Source organism: Lathamus discolor, chromosome 4 (assembly GCF_037157495.1).
Source record: "Lathamus discolor isolate bLatDis1 chromosome 4, bLatDis1.hap1, whole genome shotgun sequence".
Taxonomy (NCBI): domain Eukaryota; kingdom Metazoa; phylum Chordata; class Aves; order Psittaciformes; family Psittacidae; genus Lathamus; species Lathamus discolor.
The window spans coordinates 61,917,157-61,941,086 of record NC_088887.1 but is presented as its reverse complement, the minus strand read 5'-3'; the positions used below and the strand labels follow the sequence as shown (position 1 = coordinate 61,941,086).

At 41.9% G+C, this 23,930-nt stretch overlaps 1 protein-coding gene across 1 annotated transcript in view; it reads right to left on the bottom strand.

Moving 5' to 3' along the window:
* The window catches only part of LOC136013617 (sodium/hydrogen exchanger 2-like), a 33,035-nt gene extending 28,007 nt beyond the window's left edge, over positions 1 to 5,028 (bottom strand). The window contains exon 1 of the mRNA XM_065677764.1: positions 4,708 to 5,028. Coding sequence (XP_065533836.1) covers positions 4,708 to 4,990 — 283 coding nt within the window. The 5' untranslated portion in view covers positions 4,991 to 5,028. The remainder of the gene's footprint in view (positions 1 to 4,707) is intronic.
* Between the last annotated feature and the right edge of the window lie 18,902 nt (positions 5,029 to 23,930).

Sequence of the window (23,930 nt, the reverse complement as noted above, 5' to 3'; positions counted from 1 at the left end):
TGTAAGGATACTTTTGGTAATGAATGGGGTAAGCTTTGAAGGAACTTACTCTGGCCAATCTAATGGAATGATGAACCTTATGCACCAAGGTCACATTCCAGGTCTTGGTGATGCCAATCTTTTCCAGGCTCCTCCTTATCTATATTTGGCCCACATAATTATATAGAAAACTATCCACACCCACAAGATCCCACAATTCCTGCCAAACTAAAAAGCATTTAAATCACTTTAAATGAGAGCTGCATGGAAACACTGGGTGTGGTAATAACGGGCATCTATTTCAGTAAAACTATTTCAGTAAAAATCACACCTGTCGTGGAAACAGTTAAACCAGTGTAAGTTTGGTATAGTTCACATCTAGTTTCCCAATTTCAGGCTTCTGTATCTTGTAACACTTATTTTGTTAATTCTCCTTTCATCACAGATTTTTTCCGAGTAAAAGAAAGCCTGAACTTACTACCAGCCAAAACAAATGGTTAGGAAGGACCAAGGGGAAAGCTGTTTTAATCTATAGTTTTTTAACTTGCATATTCTATAACTATTAAAGCTATTTTAAAAAGTAAGCAGTTCAAGCTACATTTGTTTCCTTTCTGGATGAACACAGACTGCTTTTCAATATTTAGAAATACGGCCTATGTGACTCATTAGAAGGACGGCCAAATTCTCTGTCATTCTTCGAAAACGGAATCACCTATATTGTATATTGGCAGAACAGGCAACGACCCTTAAAATACAAGAATTTGAGTTGAAGACTTGACTCTTCACCTTTCAGCCACTTCCACATAAAGATTTTATGGTTTGTCTTAGTTTCTGCAGTGGCAGGAGGCCAAAATTTCCAATACAGTGACTGAAGTTTCCCCTGAGTAAACAGATTTTGCCAAAAGTTTTTTTAAGCCCTTCAAAATACCTTAAATCATTTTCTCCATAAAAACTGAAGAGGAGGAGATTTTTGTAAAAGCAGCTTTTAATGTCAGCAAACACTGTCCCATCCAGTCAGAACACAATGGCGATGAAATGTCTATTGAGAATATTAAACATCTTTTTCTTTTCTTCTTTACAAGTCACTCTTTGAAAAGTCCATACCCTCTCAGAATTTTTGTGATTCCACCTCATCTTTAAAGATAATGGAAAGGCTCCCATTAAATTAAATGTGCTTTTTATCCATGTAAGCAGCACTAAAACTCCTGCAAGACTGCCTGCCTCCATGCAAACCATTCAGAGGTGATCAGGGAGAGGTTGTGGTTTCCTATTTAAGGGCAGAGAGTTGGATTTAGAATCCAGTGCACACCCATCAGGCTCAGGTGCCCTGCAAGATGAGGGACACCTTCCCTGCTCTGAAAGATCTACAGCCACATGTTCACAAGCGCCCTAGGAGCAGCCACATGGTCACAAGCACCTAGGTCATAAGCGCCTGCAGTACATGAAAACTCAGACTTCTATGCTGAACCCAGGACTACAACTACTTTCCCCTATTCTAACCCTGTTCTGGGGCTCCTGACCATACAGTGACCCAGCTTCAACAGCATGGAAGATGTCTACCCTCAGGCCTTAGGGCAGAAGGCTATCTACCTAAAATGAAAGTTCAACATTCTTCAAGCTAAAAGTCTGCAGAGTCCTGGTATCCTCCTTCTTGGGTGAAATCCAGTGCTCTCTGATGCTGGAAATGCCACTCAGATCTGTACTTCTGATTACAAGGGAGTTTTCTAAGGGCCCTCTGAACAGCTTAAGCCATTTTTAAAGGAGAGAAGTGTTGGAAGGATATCAGCTCAGTTTCCAGAAGAAACACTTCTAATTGTGCATTTGTGATTAAATGTAGAAGTGATGGGAACATGGATCTGATAGATCAGCTAGCACAAGAATTGAGCAAAACTGGGAGGTAAATAGGTAAGTCTCACTGCCTAGACACTGCAGCATACTTTGGGTGCGCTGGGTCCCACTTAACACACTCATGGAGTAACATACCATCTATACTGTATCAACACATAAGATAGACGTAGCCAGGAAATAACAATTTTGTTCAAGGCAATTTCTTGAAAATTGATTTCAAAATGTGCCCTTGTTCTATGCTGGAATAAAAAGCACCATGTTTCTAATGCCTTCGCGAAAATGTACCTTGTCAAAATGTTCAAGTTCTGTTTGCCAGCTTCAGGTTTTCCTTTTTCATGCTTTCTTGCTCCCTCTAAACCTAGCCTACAATGACACAATCACAGCCAGGATCTGAGAAACCTCTTTGGTAAACCCACTATAAAAATTAGGAAATGGTGGAACATTTCAGCTAAAGTAAAACTGCCCTTCTGCAAAAACACATTTGTTCAAAAAGACTCTTCAGGCACTTAGCAGGCTCTGCGATAAAGGGTTTTTTTGGGATCCTTCACGCACTGTGAAGGCTGTTACTAAATGTGACCCTATCTTCTGGGCTCCTTACAGCTGAAAAGACCTTAGGGCTCCACTCATAAAGGTTTGCTGCTTGGCAGTGCCAAGCATAAGCATTCAGTGCCTAGCCCCAGAAAGGAATTTGCGATGCCAGATTAAGCACCAAAGTTTCCTGGGCAGTGCATGAGTCTCGAGGTAGATTTCATGCTGCTTGGCATGAGGGGAGAGATGCCAGTGCTGCCCAGCAGGAAAAGCTGGGGAAAGGAATGCACTGGAGAGCCTCCTCTCTCACAGGGCCTCTCTCTTGGGGCTATAGGCAGTGAGATGGGCTGGAAACCCCCCCTCCATCTCTCTGAACTGAGACACAAGGCCCACTCCTTGTAACACAGTAGGAGGTGACAGAGCTGACGTTTCTGTATCTTGGTGGTTAGAGAGCTGCCCATCGGGCCTTCCTGCACTATAAAACAAAGCACAAGCAAGTGAAAAATTGATGCTGTAGGAATGTGGCTTAGGAGCGACAAGTCTGTCCTGGGAAGGTTTACCTGATGCACTCACTGGATAAGGAATCACAGACAGAGCTCCAGGAGAAAGAACTGGATGTTCCTAATTCCAGTCCCGGAGTTAGGGCGCCTGCAGATAGGTGTGGCAAAGCCGAGCACTGCCACACCTAGGGCCTCTCCTGGATCCAGCCCTCATTGGTTAGCGCATGCACACTTCCAGCAGCATGCCCTAGATTAGCCACATCAGCTTTAGTTTGGTACAACTGAAGGGATTTAAACACTATATGCTCTTTTTCCTCATCTGTGCTGTTTGCTTGTTTACTGCATTGGAGCCAGATCAGAAAATGAAAAGTCATCAAGTAACTTTTTTTTTTTTTTTACTTTTTAGATGCCTATGCACTTATGAAATATCATAATAGTTAGAAAATACAGTCCTACAGAAATTCATATACTACTGTGTATGTCTGTGTGTCTACATGTTTCAAATGGCTTCCCTGTAATCTTTAAGAAACCAGCTTTTTTTCACTAGTCTTAGCTTATTCAAATGTTCTTGCTGTATCCATACTCAGAAGCCAGAGCAATGTTACAATACTCAGCTGGTTAAGGTCTTTAACAAACTCTATTTTCTGGCTACTGGAGTCCATGATATATTTGAGTATATGATGTTTTGATTTGCAAACACCTAAATACATACTCAGGACTAAGCATGCACCTTCAATGTGTTATAATACATGTATCAAGATACATGTACCCTTAATGGGAGTAACATGCAACATTTCAGCAGAAAGTAGTAAAGCCATAGCATGCTGTTTGGATAGAGGATCAGGCCCCCAACTACAGCACCAGCCTTGACAGGAGGTTAGTACAAATCTTTCTTGCAGCATCCTAATTACCTGACCACTAACCAGAATGTGACACAGTCTATTTAAATCTCACTATCATCAGAAGCCAAGGTTGCATGTTTTATGAAACTGTTTTATCAGAATGAGTATGATCATAATTTTTTATTGAACTCTACTCTCCACTGCAAACTCAGAGTCCTGAATCAAACAACTGTAGTATGAGTAAACCTTTTTTGTTGTTGTTGCTCCCACGCCTTTATTTCTTACCGTAAGATTACCTTCTAGGTAAGATACAAAGTTCATCACTTACAGAAATGTGCCAATTTTTAAATAGCTCTCTAGTACGCCATTACCTGCCATTCTTTAGATGATTACATTGTAATCGTGTTTCTATTTGGAACATAGAAAGCTAATTAAAAACATTATATATAAGCTGCACAAAACACAGTGAAACTATGCAGTACAAATATTTTCCACATGAGGGAAGAGCTGGCCTTCCTTACTCATGCAGTGCTGTCTTTTTTGTCTTTTTCGGGACATAAGTGAATGGTGGGAAAGTAGGACAGGGAGACTTACTCTATCCCCATAAATATTTGCTTTGCACCGATCTGCTTCCTCTGTTCTTAAAGTATTATTATATCCGGCGTTATTTTAAGAAAAAGAAGACAGTACTCAAATGACAGCTCACGGAAAAGGCAGAGCCTCACGGGGTTGAGCGCTGGGGTGTAGAGTCTTCTATAGCCCGGGGTTTACGCCTTGCCGCAGAGGGCTGGAGGGAATCTCTTTTCTCCCCCTTCGCGTTCCCTAACCAAGAAAACCCGGTTTCCTACCAGCCAAATCACGCCCCGGCATGTCGCCCCGCGCAGAGCATCACACTCCGGCCCCGCACCCGGACACGGACCGCACCGGACCGGTGCCGCTGCCGGACGGGGAGGACGGAGGAAAGCAGTGAGGGAGGGAAACAAGGAGAGTGGCCCGACGGCCGCGCTCACCGATCTTGGCGAGGGAGGCCAGCAAGATCCAGAGCGTGATTTCGAAGGGGATTTGCACGTGGGGGTAGTCCAGGGTGAAGACGTGGAGCCGCGTCTCCTCGAAAGTGGTGCCGCTGGGGCTCGGCGGGGCGCCGGTGCCCATTGCCGAGGCGCCGGGCAGATAGCTCTCCGAGGTAGCCCGCGCCTCTGCCGCCCCGGCCGCCAGCACCGCTAGCACCGGCACCAGCGCCAGCGCCGGCGGCCGAGGCGCGGCAGGGCACGGGGGGCCGCCGCGGCTGCCCATGGCCTCCCCGCTCCCGGACCGGCGCGCCGCTGCCCTACGGCCCCGCGCCGGCCGCCGCCACCATCCCGCCGCCGCGGGCACCTGTCGCCGCTGCGGCCCCGCCGGCTCCGCCTCCTCCCCAGTGACTGGGCGAGGCCGGGCCCGGCGCTGCCGGCCGGCCGCCCGCGGCGTCCCGCTCCCCCCTGGGCCGCCCCCGGGGCCGCCCCCGCGGGGCAAAGCCTCGGACCGGCCCCGCCGACGCCCCCGCGGTCCGCGGCCGCTGTGGGAGGCCGCGGGGGCGCCGGGCGTCCCAGCCGCAGGCAGGTGCCCGGACCGGGTGAGGGCAGGCGCCGAGGGGTGCCCTGGCACCCAGGCACCGGCTCCTACCCCCAGGTACATGCGGAGGGGAACGGGCCTGCGAATTGCAGGCACTGCCCGAGCGTACTCCTGCCGCTACAAAGTGCCTTAAAAGAGATCTGTGTGCGGTCGTATAAACGCACATACTTACATATAGATACGTATTCATGTAAACCAATGCAGAGAGTTAACACACTCTGCGTGATAGGTACACAACTGTATATGCATACACATACATGCCTATATAGTCTATATATTTATCTAAAAGTAGCTTAGGTATAGTCTCTATATACAGAGATGTGTATATAACTATTAGATATACAGTTTCTTTATACATATGTCGACATAGACTATATAGGCATATATGTGTGTATATATACACCTGTGTCTGTGCGTATATATACATATGGATCTGTATATGTATTTTAATAAAGATTTCAATAAAGAAGTTGTACATACTTTTACACATGTATAGACATACATACGTATATAGATGTAGAAGCAGATATAGACGTAGATGTAGATGTTGCCATTACCAAATACAGGAAAAGTGCTGCTACCAAATACATGAAAGACAATATTCTGTTCCCACTAATTAGTGTTAAGTATAGCTATATATTTAGTATATAAATATATAGAGTTAATGGTTGGAGCTAAATGAGTTAAATTCTGTTAATTTTGAGAGTGAAAAGAACTAACTGTATGCATACATGTATATAAGTTTATATATATGTATATCCATGCTATACAATATCTTATATGATGATGACTTGACTTTGCGAATGAAGGTTTGGGAAGGGCTTTACCCATGCTTAATATCTTATATACTGTATAATAAATGATACATAATGCATCCTATGTTATGTAATATAGTATTACATAATATATAGTATATGCATATATGTTACCCATATATTGCCCTCTATCAAAGATGTGATAGGCACAGTCCTGTTTGTGTTAATTATGAGATTTACATTCTGTTAATTCAGAGTTAAAATAACACACTGTATAAACATATATGTGTTCATACATATCTTCTCCTGTATGCATATATAAATATACTACTAATAATGTATGTTCGTGTGGGTGTGGGTGTGTGTTGCCAATATTGAACATGTGATTGGCAAAATCCTGTTCCTGAAGGCTCTGGGTTCTGTTTCCATCAGATACTGCTGAGCACCAGCTTTCTGTATTTCCTGAAAGAATGGAATCTCACCCACGATTTACTCATGACTTCACTACTCATGAGTAAGACAGTATTCCAAAGCTCAAACTCATAAAATCTTTATAGCACATGATTCTGCATGCCTCTATAGCAAAGTGTGTCTTTCTTGACTTCACATAAACCTAAAGCAGGTAGTAGGAGCTCTCCTTTTTTCCCCAAACGGCAAAAAGTAACCAGTGGCTAAAAGTTTCTGTAGGGAGTTAAAATTAAAGCTCAGAACCAAGTAGATTAACATCTATAGCTGTCATTTACCTCTTCCTCTCGCTCCCAAGCCTGAAAATAGGGCACTAAGGCTATAGTTTTAAGGACGAATTTTAAATCATGACAGTAATAAAAGGTTTTTCTTTATTTTATCTACAAGTCAGCCAGAAAAACACATTTGAATATCAAACCAGTGTCTACATCATCTGACCCTCTAACTGCATGTGATAGCTTCACAGGTCCTTTTGTTTGCTATATTAGATTCTCTGAAATAAGAGAAACAGATAAATATTGCAAATTCTGAGGATATTTCCTTCATATGGAAAGAAAATGCAAAAAGAAAATGTTCTTTCTTTCGTGAATCTCCTGGTCCTGGTCAAAAGCCCATCTATAAGAAGAGAGGTGTGACCCTTCCATGAAGGACACAGCACTATCTCTCACATTCAAGTCAGACTGTAATTCATAAATTTAAATCAGTCTAAAATCATGAGATCTGTAATTGTACTTGCATGTCTCATTTTATGATTTTCCTGCAGATGAAAAAAACGCCATTTTGAAAAATACAGTTATCAAAGTGTCAATACCTGTTCTCCTAAGAGCAGTGTTTATAGATCCTCTCTAGTTATCTGCCTGCAGGATATTGCACTGGACTGAGAATTATCTTCAATAATGCCAATGAAAAAGCATCGTCAAGAGAAAGCAGGCTGAGGTTCTTGTAAATATTGTTATTCATATATTGGGCCATTGACCTTTTTCTCTGATATCACCTCATAATCCCTCTCTGTGCTGGGATTCATATCCCCATTAATAGTCACTGCAGAAATAGGCTGTAGAGCAGGGAACTGGACCACCGTTTCATAGACCCACTGGCTGCCTGACCACCTTCTGGAAACTGTGAACAACTGGCTGGGGATTTTCAGTTTGCCACAACATGGGAAGGAAGACTTTGGGTGAGAAAGTGCTGAGGCGAACAAAAGTGGAGGAAGGTCCCTTCTCATGGAAAATGTTCTTCATGGCTGTCCTTTTCATTGTAGGCAGTGAGGGATGACAGAGCCTGGCTGCTGCATACTGGCAGAAACAGAGCAATGCTTTGGCACCCAGGTCATGCCTTTACAGTCACAGAGTTTCTACCAGACAGAGGAATATGCATCCTTCGTTGGGGCACCATCCGCATATCTGCCCTCTTGCTTTTCTCCTCTCCAAAACTTTTAAAAGGGCACATGCAACAGAAATCCTACCATCTCTGACACTGCTGTGGGTCAGGGAACTAAGCTAACTTTTTCTTTTTTAATAATAGTATGAAAATAAGAAGTTAGTAAATGGAAAAAAAAAAAAAAAAGAAGTAAAGACATCATTAATCCTGAGGCTGGTAAGTTCCATGCCAGTAATAAAAAGGGAAATAATACACTGACACAGACCCCAAAAAACTGTGAAACTGAAGAAGTCTGGAGTTGAGATTAATTACTTGAGTTGATACCGTCTATTCTTATACCAAAATAATCTATTTATGGATGGAGTGGATAGATGAGAATATCGAACTTTTGAATAGGAATTGCCTTTACAGGATAGCATGATGCAGCTGGGAAGTGGGCCATATTTGACTTTGGAGCTTGTTGAAATAGATGCAGTGAAGCTCAGTACAGTATAATGTGCCGAAGGTATAATGGAGTTTCTCTCCATATTTGCAGCATGTACTGCTTTTCATTGCCACCAGCCCTGTGCAGCTGATCCCACAGATACTGAAGGGTTTCAGAAGGGTGGAAGGTCTTTAAATCTGGGCGGACATTTGCCTGAGACAGCAGAGCAGGGTATGTTACTCCCTTTATCTCTGCTTCACCCAGGCTGTATGAGACAGCAGCAACAGCTTTACTTCTCTCCAGCACCCCTCGCACTGTGCCCAGCCCTCCTAGTATCTGCACAAGCAGCAGCTCCTGCTGAGGCTGTGACCAGGGATGTTGCCATAAGGAGAAAAATATTCCTCAGTGTCAAAGCTGCCTGGGGAGGGGAGGGAGAGAGGGGGGTCCCTTCAGCCAGGGAGAGCGATTGAGGAGACGTGAAGGTGTGTCCCTGGCGCCATGGTGTCTCGTCATGGCTCTGCCCCTGACAGCTCAATGCATCTGCTCCCACTTCATAACAATTTTCTGTCGGGTCACTCCGCACCATTTCAATGATAGCACAAACAGAAAGCACGTACGCCGCACTTGCTTGATTACAACTGATCCATAGAGGACCTTCCCACAATGCCCCCACCGATGCCTCATTGCCCACACTGTGCTGTGCCATCTGCACCTGGGCGTAATTTCATCTCTTTGATTCTGCTCACAGGCATCATCTGTTTTACCAGATACAGTGCTAACAGCATTTCACGTGACAAAGTGCATGCTATTTCATACATCAAGATGGTAACTCACATAATTCAGTTCATTTACCTTTTAATCCATTTATTGATTACTACTGGAAACTACCAGAGCAAGGAACTGCTCAGGCTACCCACAGTGGAGTGTTTGGGAAAGAAACCATCAGCCGTCATACTACACAGGTTTGCAGTAGCTCAGGTAGTACATACAGGTGTAAAGACAATATAATTTTGCTGTAGTAAGCATTGGGATGGCATTTGGGTTACAGAGTTGTACATCATCTGTTATTATTAATCCAGCTTTATCTAAATAATATTTATATCTATATTTTATCTATGGACATATGGATTTATAATCTCCAGCTTTATCTATCCGTAAGACCTATTTTTATTGCTATTATCAAAACTCTGCTTTTGCAATGTAAAAAAAAAAAAAAAAGCTGATTGGAACAAATCAGAATTTTCACTGTATCATAAATTTAGCTCCATTTTTAGGGATTCCCTAAAAATCATAAGGTCATATTTTTGTACTTAATTTTCTGACCTCTCTTTGATATCAAGGAAACGTTTCTGGAAAATGTTACTCTTGAGTATTTCAATAGCTGGATTTCCTACAATTCCTAACAGGCAATTTTATAGGTGTTCTCTAGTAAATATGGTGAAAAAAAACAAAAATGTTCGGGGGAAAAATGTTAACTATATTAATAAGAAAATTTCTATAGTTTTTGTTGCTGTTTTAGTTTAATAGATTTTTTTCAGCAGATAAAAAAAAAGTTATAATCTACTGTTGTTTTTTTTTTTAATGAAAATTAACTCTGTGCAGAGGAGCATTTAGTTTTCATATGTCTTACATTTTCCTGACACAGTCCAGGGAAAAATCTCCATTGTAAAATCTCTATTCCTGGTTCAGAAGAAAAGTACAAATTTCACCCTTCCTCCTAGCCACCTCTCTAAAACAGACAAAAGTTTCATCCAACTTTCCCCCAAAGTATAGTACAGGAGACATAAACATGGATCATCTTGCTGGAATACATTAGTGTGTTACTAAAATAAATTTGTTAAAAAATCTAGTGTTTCCATTAGAACAAAGAAGAAAGTTTTTAGGTTACCTCGGGTGAAAAGTGAGTCCCTCTTGACATCTGCAGCTGCACAGGAATCACAATAACACAAGGAGAACCTGTGCCTGTGCTACCTGCAGCCAGGATGTTCAAATTGTTAATGGAGAACAGACACCAAAGAGGCAACATAGATCTTTTTTTACTTATTTAGAAATAGCTTCAGTGAAGATTTAAGGGTGATAAAATAAAAACTCGCTTGACTGAGAATTGCTTTCTTTGGGAGGGGAGTTGATAATTCACCTGCATGCGTTACGTTAACAAACGTTTCTGAAGATCTCTCTTCTGTTACGGGATAGACTATTTTTCTGAGTGTTATGTCATTATGGCCTTCACTGCATAACTCTGTCTCTAAATACATTAATTAGTGAAAGAATATCTCAGCTATCTAGTGATTTATGAAATCAATAGTCCATTGAGGATGTGTTTTTCCAAAGCCTTCTCCAGGGCTGCTTAGCAACCATCCCCATAAAACAGGTCCACCAGAGGCATTATGCCTTCCTCACATGGGCACTTTAATGGCAGCAATTTAGTTGTGCAGGTCTGAACTTTGGTAAGCTGTTTTAAGGCTCTTATGATGTTAAGTGTTATGTCTGCACAGGTTTTAAATTGGAAAGAGTTGAGAAGGGGCACAAGTACTGGCAGCTGCCTAATCTCCCAGAACTCAACGAGTGGCAGGAGCAGCAGGCTGCATGGCTACTGGGTGTGAAGCACAAAGGAGCATAGCTATGTTTTTAACCTTCAAAAGCAGCCCCATGAGTGAAGCAGCAGTGAAGCTAAGCGTAAGTTTGTGGTGCAGAGTGGAGACAGCCAGCGCTGACTTCAGTGTGATGAATTCTGGTTTTTTGGGGATGGTCTCCTGAGGCTGCATATATATATGCCCTGCATGAAGCCCTGAAGGAGCAATATGCTGCTGCCTCCATGGATTATGGGCAACCACTTCCCAGAGCCAGAGCTGATCTGGGTATCAGAGTAAGTGCACCCATGTGAACACTCTCCCAAAGACTTCTCCCTAAGGCCTTCCTCAGCCAGTTGGTGTCTGCAGAGGCACTTCTGCTCACCATGAGTAAGCATCTCTAGCAGGTTCAGGTACAAAGCTCTGGGAAAACATTTTGTGCCTCATGCCAAGTAACTGAGGTGTTTTTGAAGTGCTGCAGGGCACCAGCATTAAATATCATCCCAAAGAACAAAAAATGGACCTGCCATCAGCTACTGCAGGAGGGTTAAGTGATGTTTCTAGCTCCACAGGGACACTTATAAAGCTAATAAACCATGAAGTTAATTTTTGCTATTACTTGAAAGTAAAGTGCAATTCTGCTGTTCTTAAGACAGGCAAAATTGAGAAGAGCTGTCTGGGGAGGGGTTGTGCTGTTTTTCTTTTCTTCCATTACTTGTATTCCAGGTGATCTGGGTATCACTGTAAAATGATATTGTTGGGTACATTTGCTGGAAACCCACAACCAGAGATAGCATACTGGTCTCCCTCTCTTAAGGACTGAACAATCTAATTGTTTAATAGCTAAGCAACATGTTTAATGTTTAAACTGCGAATTCCCTCTTTAGCTCATTCTACACCAGGACACTTCATCGTTGAATGATTTCTAAGGCTGTGTCCCCAAGCTGGCTGTCAAACTCAGCCACTGTTCTCAAGCCTAGCACTTGTCACTGCCATGAATACAGAAATACTAATTTAAATGTTTAACTTCAGGGGGGAAAGAAGTTAATGACTAAAAGAATGACTCCAGTTTCAGCTTTACAGTGGCATCATAATCAACGAGAATTTTCCTTTTAAAACAGAGTTTGATAGGTTTATAAACATAGTTTTAAATGCTTTCCCAGGAGTTCAACCGTTGGAGTTGGTGACTGAAGTGATTCCTTTAGTGGTAAGCCTATATTTAAAACTCTGGCAACCTTTAAGGCATAGAGGTGTAACCTCTGTTTGCAAAGGGCAAATTAAAGGCTGACCCAGTCCTAGAGTCCTGGGAGGCCTCCTGCTAGGCTACGTTTCCTACTTGCTCCTTGTTAGTAGATTAGTAGCACAAGCGTGTTAAACAAATGTTGCTTTCAAAGCGGTGAAGAGTTGTGTTGTTTTTTGGTTTAGTTATTTTTCCTGAAGAAAATTTCATTTAAAAATAAATGTTACAATGTTTTACAAGCAGATCTGGAGCAAGCAAAAAATGTGCCCAGGCTGCACTCTGCCTTGAATCAAACCAACTGCCTTATTGTCAGGCTTTCCTGCCATGATCTGGTCCAAGAGATTTCTTCTCCGTGCTTGCACTCAGCTCACAAGCACAGCCTGAAGTATGTTTCCCCCTTCACCAGCATGAGCTAGTTTGTATAAGCATGGCAGGTTAGATTTGAGCCCTTAATAAGGGCTTTTCTAAGAGGACTCTGATCTTCAGGAAAGTCTGGAAATATCTGCTAGGGTGCCTTACAGAACACGATCCTGTAGTCAGTGATGCAGGTCAGCTTATAACCAGGAGCTGGAATTGCTGTGTGTGTTTGGGTAATACAGGGAGCTGTTCACCCCATGGCACCTTTCTCCCCTGCCCTTTATATCTGACGTCTTGTCTCTCACTTTGCATCAATAACCCACCTGCAAAATACGAACACACACACACACACACCCTGTGCTTGTTCAGTCAGAGCTGATCAGTGCTAGTCATCACTGAGCCAAGAGTAACCATCCTTTAGCAATGGCATCAAAAACTACCTTAGATTCTCCACAATCCTCAGAGCTGACGTTCTTTCTTCAGTGATGCTATATGTATCCTGCTGAAGCCAGGGAATTGTTCCTGACAGCTGAAGCAGAAGCATCCCCAATACAAAGAGGGCATTTTGCTGTTTGAGTTGCACTGAAAGGTAGTTTCTGAATTGCTGCAGTGGTCAGCCGAAGAATTAAATGTCTATATTCTGTGTTCACAAGGGTTGAATTGTAAGCATTTTTTATCTAGAAAAAAAAAGAGACGTAGAGTAGATGATATTTTCTATACCCTATCTGTAATTTTCTATAAGGGTTCAGGAATATATATTTCAAGAGTTAATGATATCTTACTTCTTTTCAGTGGCTGGAGTTTATGTTTTGTGTATCTCTCCCCAGTTTTCCTATTTCTTATTTTTCTTTATCCAGCCTACTCCCTGAGGTTGATTAGCCATTGCTTGCATCTCTTATGTCACCATATGTTCATTGCAGAATATTATTAAACACTTGCAAAGTCTTTAACTGTTGATCTCAGCTGCTTGGCTTTATGACCATTAGACAGCTGGTATGAACACAGATTTTCCACTTGACTTGGTGGAAGTTTGGCTTGAAATTTTATACATAGCATTATATATGGCTTGTTTTCAATAAAAAATTAGTCCAGTTCATTGTTGTTCCAAAGTCATGTGCAAGACCTTTCTCACCTCTTCACATAATCCTGTCCTTGGGAAACTTAGCACGGAACAATCAGGTAAGAAACTAATGAAAACCACACATTCATTCAAGAAGAAATATCACGGGAAAGTCCACCCTCTGCGGTGCTGTATAAAGGCAAAGTGTGTTTGGGAGAATACAGTCAGTGAGGCTGTGAGAGAAAAGAATGTCTTTGGTTTGAGTTTACCTGTAGGCATCATACGCATAGAGTCAAAAGGACTATGGCTGTTAAACTCTGCTCCTCTGGAGATAAAGGGTATTCAGCTGCACACAAAATCCTCCCTAATGTGCTTTCTGGCTTTTAGCACTTCCTAAGTGGAATACGTCAGTACATGGGGTTAACAGAGCCTCAGTCTGAAACATTCAGTGTCATAGTGGTTAGAGTGAGCAGCAACCAAGCATCAAAATCCTTTGTTTTATAGCAAGACCTTTCTCTTGATCTCAGAGATGATATGGTTGAATCTCATGCCTCATTTAACCTTACAAACAAGTGTAGAGAAAAATGTAAAATATTTTAATTACCAGAATTTTCCGAATAAAAAATGAAAATTCATAGGATTAATTGCTAATATTATGAAAGTTTTCAAAGACTTTTAATGGCATTTTAAGTTGGAAAGATGGATACAGGAGCTTTCAGGAATTGAAAATATAGACACTTCATTGGAATACTTCCAGAGGAGTGGAAACTTTTGTTAACATGGTTGCTGACTGCTGTAGAAGTGAACTGGAAACACTGGCATCATGAGGAAGATGGTAAATTTTCTTTGTCTCAGTGAAATGACTTCAGTTAACTTTAACATTTGCTAAACTTTTTAAATGCAAGACATGTAACTTACACCACTGGAAAGATCTGATGGAACTTTTCAGTGGTCACAGTCCTCACTGTCCTTTGGTGATCATCAAATTAATCCCAAGCATTTACAAGTTATAAAAAAAAGTAGTAGGATTTGATCCCACAATGATATATGGGATCAAAATGTGAGCATACTTTTTAATCTGAGAAAAGGCTACACAGGGTAAAAAAACCCAACCAACCAAACAAAAAGACTGAAGAAAACCATTTTAATAAGCATACCAGGAAAGTGCAGAGGAATGTGAAATGCCTTCCGATGCCTACAGCAAACAAATCAATCCACAGAAGCCATGTCAGGATAGCATTACTTTACTGAGATGATTGTACCCATTTCCTTGTATTTTAACCTGCTTCTGATTGCTTTCTTGTGTAACAGACTTTCTTGGAACATTACATCATGGAAAAAAAGGCACAGCAATGATGTTCATAGTCAGTAACTATGGTATTTTTTTGAACTCCTCCTGCATGATACTCCATCTATGCTTTGTGAGGAAGGAATGTACTGCCAAAAAACAGAATTAGCAAAATTTATAGCAGAATTGGAAAAAGGGGTTGTGACCTCTTGATACACAGAGACAAGTAAATCCCCTTTTCCATTTGCAGGTACCTTGGAAAATGCGGGAAAGAAATTATGGCAGTTCTGAGGAGAGGAGCAGAGGCTGCATATCTGCCCTGTGCAATGAACATCCTCTTGTCTTGTGGTGAATTAAGTTTGTCACGTAAGCAGTTTGGTTCTCATCTCAGCTAGACCAGCATGTTGGTGTCAGTCGTGTAATGGCAGCAAAACCCATCCCACAGTGTTAGAAACAAGCCAGAGCAGCTAGTTACCTGAAAAAAACGCAGAGAGGAATGAGTCTGAGCTGTGTTTTCTATTGCAGGAGTCAAATGCTTTATAACTCAAAGCTGTAGGAAGTTCAGCAGTGAGGCACTAAAATATTTTTGATCCTACATGTAGTCCAGCCCTGGCTGGACAATGCACATGTGGGCAGATATGTTCTTGAGTAAACTAGCTGGGCTTCTTAGATGAACATGGGCACAGGGCTTATGCTAGAGATGATGATGATGATGCAGCTGCTACGCAAATTGCTTTTTTAGAATTAATGCAAGTGTCTGGGTACAAAACAACAGTAAAAAGTATCAGAACTGCTCACAAGTTCAACCCTAGCATCACATAAACTGTGTACAGATGCTGCTCACAGCAAGACCAAAATCTCTTAAAACTCCTTCAACTCCTCAGCAAAAGTTTGTCATTATTTTATTTTCAGGGTTGCTCATTTGTCCTTTAGCAATGGCACCCTGGGCTATATTTAGGTCTCTTGGAAAGCAGCAGGCACTTCAAAAGTACCTGCTTGTTGCTTCCCAGTAGAGACCCATAAATCACTGCCTGTAGATGCTGCCTTTTACAACTGAGCATGAAAGAAGCCCCAGATTGATAGGCTGGCACACGCAGGTGAAGCCAGATTTGGTGTATTCCAACCCCTCACTTGTCCTGCAGCTGATACTAAAATCACAGGCAAAGCTGAGCAAGGTGCCTTCTCCATCATTGTTCACTGCATGTACCTCTTCATGAGTTTTTCTTACAGTGCTGAAATAGAATATGAGGTTTGGACATTGCTAAGCGACTTATAGCTGGGTGCAAATGACTCTTCACATGTAGGGAAAGGAGCTGTGGATGAGGGGTTGGACTAGATGACCTCCAGAAATACCTTCTCAACCATTCTGCAATTCTGATGAGAAAGGGTTTTACCTACCAGCTTTGCAGTGGTTGCTACTCTGTGAGCTTTTGACAAAGCCTTCTCTCCTGGTATTGTGCTTCAGGTTTGTCCCACCTGCCGCATGCTAGAAGAGGATGGGCAGAGAGATGCAAATTGCTAAAATCACAATGGTCAAAAGAATGGCAGGTTCAGATGCAGTTTCTGGAAACAGGCATAATTGTTAGCGTTCAGAGCTGGCAGTGACCAGAGAAGCCGGCTTCTAACTCAGGCCGCTCAAACTCTGGTTTGGACTGTCCGGTTTACCCTGTGAGATCATGCCCAAATGCTTCTGTGTGAGGCCAAAACCAGAAAGTATGTAAGTCTCCTCACTGTAAAAAGTCAAACAATTGACCCAACCAGCAATTACTGCAGCATGCAGATAATCTCCACATACACAGAGGAGGAGAAGTTTGGGGCTGTTTGAAAGAGAAGATTCTGCCTTGTTGAACTCAGTTGCAAAAAAATTCCAAATCCAAATATGATTTCACCCTATATTATACTCTTGCCAGTGTGGAGATTTTTGGTTATAGATAAGGATCAGCCAGGGTTTATTGCAAAGTTTATCTTGTAGTTAGTCTGTAGCAGCAATTAAAGTTCCAAAACAGTTTTCACATACTAGTAATTTAAAGAAAAGTACATCTCTGAAGATGTAATTTTCCATTTTTAATCTCTATCCAAAGATATTCTTTAACTTTGAGCAAATTCCTGTCAAACAGTTATAATTGTATGAAAAAAGATACTATTGAAGTTGTAAAAAAAGATGACTGCTGACTTTTTCCTTTCTCTTCTACAAGATAAGCCAAAAGAGCTGACCTCTGAAGACTGGTACATAAATAACTACTCAGAAACTTGTTCAGAAATGCACTGTAAGATAAAACTGAAATAGAACTTAATTATAAAGCCTGAATGCTGGGTAATAGAAATGCACAGTAGAAAAATGGCAATAGAGTTTTTTTATTCCTTCTGTGTCACAACCTGCTACCTAAACCATACCTGAGGTAGCAAAGCTATGTGGAACTGGGACTCAGTGGAAAAGTTGTAGCTATAAACATTATTACAAATGTTCACTTTAGAATTTTGTCAAGCAACCTAAAAAAAGGATAACCCTATCACAAGGTAAGCTTGGAAGAAATTAATTATTCTTTACATAGAATGGTTCTATCTGATATTCTAACATAGAATTAATTTACTTAATGTTTAAACTCTCCCAGGAATAGAGCTTTTTCTTGGGTTATCCTCAGAAAAGTGAGTGGGTAACTGGAGTCCTTTAACATGCTGAAGTCTTTGTAGGATACTAAATATACTAAGGCAAAGAAGTCTTTGATTCAACCTACCACCCAACTGTACTGCCTATCTTGACCACTCTCCACAAAAAAATTGTCAGACTCATGCAGAGTGAAAAGAAACAGACATGGTTTCCCAGAAGTCAGTGAAGGTCTTTGCCAGGATCATTAATTATATATGGAAGATACATCAATACCTCCCTCATGCCTGAGAGCATGAAGTTCTCAAACAGGTAGCTATAATGTTTGGCTTTGTTGTGAAATTTGTGCAAGATGCCATAATATTTACTGCATCAGTAACATGTAAACTAGGACTGATTTTAATACTTTAAGTTTTGTGTATCTTGATGTTCTTAGCAGAGCAAGTGTACCTTTAACATCTAGTTAATAATACCACAGTGCACTGATTTATTATTTCTTTTTCTGATTTTATCTATATCAAAATAAGATATGGCTTTATATACAGCTTTTCATACTTTTTATTAAAAAGAGAGTTAACTTGGGTTTTTTCCCTCCTTCCACTTGCAGAATTTATTCTTTGCAAAGCCTGAAGAAGGATACCATAGTAGATGCTAGTAAAATGTCATTACCCATATCTACTTGTCTCTTGTGAGAAGGATGTTTTAGGATCAGAGAGATATCAGTGGTTCTAGCAAGCATAATGAAAGTAAAACTTCTCAGGCTCTGGTGGAAGCATTAACAAATTTAAATACCTGAACTGGAAAAAATCCCAGCTCTGTGATCATGGTCAGGCCTGCCATAACACCAGACAAGAAGGAAAAACATACCAGTTTCTACTGTTGTGGCTCCTAGAAAAGCCTAACAGTGTGGGTGCCAATTGTTTACTGGGTAGCTCAGAAGCATAAAATGACTTTAACTGTACAAAGCCCTGACCCTCATTTATGCCTTTCTTTAATACTAAGTAGTCCTTAGCAAAGGCACAAGTCTGAAAAAAAGTAAGGACATAAGTACCCCCATTTCCACAAGCTACTTAGCTCTTAATGGAAGTTTTCTTATTGATTTCAATAACTTTAATCATACAGGATCAATCCTTAAATGCTTGGCTTTACTGAGACTATTCCCAACCTTGAAGTTAAGCATTAAGATCTAGATCCTTGTGGGTATTTGTGTGTTTAATTATTTTCCTGGATCAGTACTAGCCCACAAAGACATGTTCCAAATTCTTGGTCATAAAGGCATGACAGTTCCTAGATACTTCTCTCTGCCACAGGCAGCCTGTCGACTGGAAAGCTCCTTTGCCTCAAAACTTCAAGAACACTGTGTGTCAGGGTGGTATCGGGAACCTGTCTCTAGTTGAGATCACGTAATGCATACAGGCATGATGTTTTCTTTTGTTGATATAAACTCCTGGAATGCAGTATAGCACTACAAAAAACCACATCTTCCCTAGTATGTTATGTCCTCTGTCTTCATGCCAATGGTTTTTAATTCCACAGTGAAAAAAAAGGAACAAACTGTCTAAAAATAATTCTTAAAAGACAACTATCCTGATAAGGATCCTGTCTGCAGTGGGAGTTGGGAAATAGTCTTTTTCATATGCAACCTGAAAGCCGCTCCCTCTTGGCATGGTTTACTTTTGATCCTAGCACTCAAATCCTCCTAGCAGAGGATTTTTAATGTGACACCTTTCCTTTCTGGCTTTTTAAATACGCTGCTTCATTCCATCAACAGAGGTCACTGCAGCTCTTTGCCTCTTTGCCGAAAGTATGACTTTTCCATCAAATAAGGCAGCGCTAATGCTCTCATCGAGCACACTTTTAATTTAACCGTTAGAGACTGGTACAGGAAAATCTACACATAGTAGAAGGCTGGAAAAAAACAAGCAAACAAATAAACAGCAACAACAAAAAACCCAACAATAGTACTGATAGCTCTTTTGAGCTTTGGAACTTAACATAATTCATACAAATTTGTTTATGATGATATTTTGAGCTTTGTCACTACATCTGTCTTTCTTTTCATAACCTCAGGACAAGACCTGTAAATCCGGTCTTGGCACCAGCTGTTTTATCAGCACTGCAGCTCTTGGTAAACCCGTACCAGGCATTTTTGCATTAGGGAAAAATAAGAAAAAAGCTCCTGAAAGAGCTCCTTCAAATTGCTAAGACTTGATTAACAAATTTGTCAGCACTCATCACTTTCATTTGAATCCATGTTTGCATACTTATGAAAATAATGGGGAAAGATTTTGGGATATTTATCATCAGGAGGAATTCAAGACAAAGGGTCCATTTGAGCCACCAGTAATGTAAACCTGGCAAATTTCTATTGCTAAACCCATTACAGGAGATTGAGCCAAATATGTTTGGAGACAGAAAGTCTTCAGAAATAGAGTATAGGAGTTGTAGACAGTTAGACATTGTTAAAAAAGTACATATGTTACCTTTTTATGTGTACATGCAGAAATGGCTTAATTTCTTGAGAAGGAAAAGAAGATTAACCTCAAAGCTAAAGCAGTGATAATGGTTGTCTTTGGAAAGATGCTTTTCATTCATATATGCCAAAATTGCTTGAAGAATCAGGACTGTGGAATCCACTTTAGACTCAGTAAACTGCATTTAGATGTTCACTGTGAAGGTGTCTGCATGTGGGGTAGATGGCTGAGCTCCCACTGGAGTCAGTGGAGGCTGAACTGTTCATCAGATCCTTGCAAGACAGCCATTCACATGTGTCCAACTGGTTTATGCCCTAAGTGCCATTGGCTGCCTTTTGTAGCTCCCCACCAACACCAGCCCCAGGGGTGCAGTCCAGCTGCCATGAAGGTGCCCATGGGACCTCCCTGGCCTCTGGCTACTTACCCAGGGAGCAGTGTGCTCCTTTGGCTCCTGTGCTAAATCTGGCAACTCAAATGTCTTGAGGCACCTGCGCATGACTTAGCCCTGAGTTTCTTTAGCCTCAAGAGATTTGTCTTAGGTCTAACACCTGTGCTAAACACCTACATCCTCCCTTCCTCATTGGACCAAAATGCAGTAGGAGCAGCAACTTACATGAGTTTTTCGATTCTAGCCTCCAAGGAAAAAGTGTATTTGTTATGGCATATTCACTTCTTACAAGCCCTTTCAATGTTACCAAGTTTATGTAACTATGCAAAACATGCAGAACATTATGCTGGTTTTTGAAAGGCACAACGGTGAATGTGTTGAGGAAAAATGAGTGAAGAATTACATCTTTTTTACCTTACATATATTCACAGAAATTCAGCAAAAAATACACCTGGGTCAGAGCAATCCCAGGCACAGCTACAGACTGGGCAGAGAAGAGATTCAGAGCAGCCCCGCGGAGAAGGACTTGGGGGTGCTGGTCGATGAGAAAATGAACATGAGCCGGCTTCAGTGTGCGCTCGCAGCCCAGAAAGCCAACCGTATCCTGGGCTGCATCAAAAGGAGTGTGACCAGCAGGTCGAAGGAGGTGATCCTGTCCCTCTACTCTGCTCTTGTGAGACCTCACCTGGAGTATTGTGTGCAGTTCTGGTGTCCTCAACATAAAAAGGACATGGAACTGCTGGAACAAGTCCAGAGGAGGGCCACGAGGATGATCAGGGGACTGGAGCACCTCCCGTATGAAGATAGGCTGAGAAAGCTGGGGCTGTTCAGCCTGGAGAAGAGAAGGCTGCGTGGAGACCTCATAGCAGCCTTCCAGTATCTGAAGGGAGCCTATAAGGATGTTGGGGAGAGACTCTTCTTTAGGGACTGTAGTGATAAAACAAGGGGTAACGGGTTAAAACTTAAACAGGGGAAGTTTAGATTGGATATAAGGAGGAAGTTCTTTACTGTGAGGGTGGTGAGGCACTGGAATGGGTTGCCCAAGGAGGTTTTGAATGCTCCATCCCTGGCGGTGTCCAAGGCCAGGTTGGACAGAGCCTTGGGTGACATGGTTTAGTGTGAGGTGTCCCTGCCCATGGCAGGGAGGTTGGAACTAGATGATCTCAAGGTTATTTCCAACCCTAACTATTCCATGATTCTAAAATTTTATGATGTCTTTTAGGAGTGTTTGTAAAGAGCAGGTCATTATGCCTGGCTTGAAGCAGCACAGAAAGAATATAATATCTGTCTGGATTGTTCCTTTTTTTGTGGTGAGAACTGAATGAACAGTTTCAGTCTGTTCTTTTATTCCTTTCTGCAGGTTTCAGCCACCAGAAAGCCTAAGGGAAGTAAAGGTAGACTTGGGGTCAAGGGAGCAGGGTCTCATGTTCAGTTCCTGGCACTGTTCCTGTGTTATGTTTACACACAGCTCATTTGCTTTGTGCAAGTTTCCCCACCTTTCACGTGGGGATTTAGCATTGGCATAACTCACAGGATGCCCTTACTCTGAGCTTTCTGTTACTTGTGTTCACGCAGCACCTGGAAGACACCGTGCACCACTACAAGTATTACTAATATTCATATATTCATAGAATGGTTTGGGTTGGAAGCAACCTTAAGGATCATCTAGTTCCTACCCCCTGCCACAGGCAAGGACACCTTTCACTAAATCAAGTTGCTCAAAGTCTTGTACAACCTGGCTTTGAGTACTGCCAGGGATGGGGCAGCCACAGCTTCTCTGGGCAACCTGTGCCGGGGCTTCACCACCCTCACAGTAAAGAAATTCTTCCTAATGTCTAACCTAAATCTACCCTCTTTCAGTTTAAACCCGTCACCCCTTGTCCTATCCTACATGCTGTTGCAAAAAGTCCATCTTCAGATTCCCTGTAGGCCCCTTTTTAGGTATTGGAAGGCTGCTCTAAGGTCTCCCTCTAAGCCTTCTCTTCTACAGGCTGAACAAGCCCAACTCTCTCAGCCTGTCTCCACAGGAGAAGTGCTTCAGCACTCTGATCATCTCTGTGGCCTTCCTCTGGACCTGCTCCAACAGGTTTACCTCCTTCTTATGTTGGGGACCCAGGGCTGAACACAGTACTGCAGGCAGGGTGTCATAAGTGCCAAGTAGAGGGTCAGGATCACCTCCTTCGACCTGCTGGCCGCGCTCCTGTTGATGCAGCCCAGGATACAGTTGGCTTTCTGGGCTGCAAGTGCACACTGCTGTGTCACATCGAGCTTCTCATCAACCAACACTCCCAAGGCCTTCTCCTCAGGGCTGCTCTCAATCCTTTCTCTGCCTAGCCTGTAAGGGTGCTTGGGGTTGTTCTGACCCCTCTGAAAAACCTTGCACTTGTCCTTGTTGAGCTTCATGGGGTTCACATTGGCCCACCTCTCAAGCATGTCGAGGTCTGTCTGAATAGCATTCCTTCCCTCCAGCGTATCAACCGAACCACACAGCGTGGTGTCATCTGCAAACTTGCTGCGGGCGCACTCAATCCCACTGTCCATGTCACTGACAAAGATTTTAAACAATGTTAAATGCTGCTAACCCAAACACCAGCCCCTGAGGAACACCTCTCATCACTGGTATCTACCTGGACATTAAACTTTTGACAACAAGAGTGGTCATTTACCTTCCCTTCATGTAATATTGAAGCTATTTCTGCAGCTGGCTTCCATTTATCTATTGTTTTCTCACCTAAGCTTCTGTAATGGGAATTTACCCTTAACTAAAGGCATGTACAAAGCTAGCTAGAGGGCTTTCTGTTTTATTCCAAGATATCTTAAAAAAAAAGAGCCCTTTTATTTTGACATTTGTGCATTACTCACTGTTTTCACCCCTTATCACTGCTGCTAATACAGTAGATACAAGAAGCAAATGGTGTTAGGCCCTGTACCAAATAATGAGTATAGATTAACACCTAACATACATGCCAGCAAAAAACCCAAATAAACAGTTTAACTTCAAGCTGGTTTCATGATAATTTTGAATTTAGCAGAATAAAATAGAAAAAAGCATTGAGCAGCTGTCTGTGTCTGCATGTATAAAAGCATTGGAAATGACTAATACTTGTGCCCCCAGCTCAGTGCATCTATTCTTGACAGATACTTCTTTTTTCCTAGCTTGCTCCTTGTAAGGACAGTAAAAAAAAAAAGTCAGGGATAATATTCTGTTTGAGAGTCTCCTGACCAGCCATTTAGTATTGGTGTGGCTGCAGTCTGCCCTGCCAAAGAAAGAAATCTGAAAATCAGAGCTTGAAACGCAGTAGAAACTTGAATTTTTCCAAGAGGAAGGGTGGACTAGAAATAAACAATAACTGATATTAACGTCTGAAATTTCACACCTACAAAACCAAAGCAGGAAAGAAAAAGGAGTTTCACTGTGATTAACATTGAGGCAGATTCTCAAAAGGAAATAAATTAGGCAACTTAGCTCAATAGATTTCCAGTCCTCTTAACTGAATCAGAGCGTTACTCATGTTACCTTACACCTCTAATTTTAAGGTTCTTAAGTACAGTGAGTTTGGTGAAACAAGAAACGTAATTGTCCTACCTAAAAAGCAAACAAAATATAAAGATAAGGTAA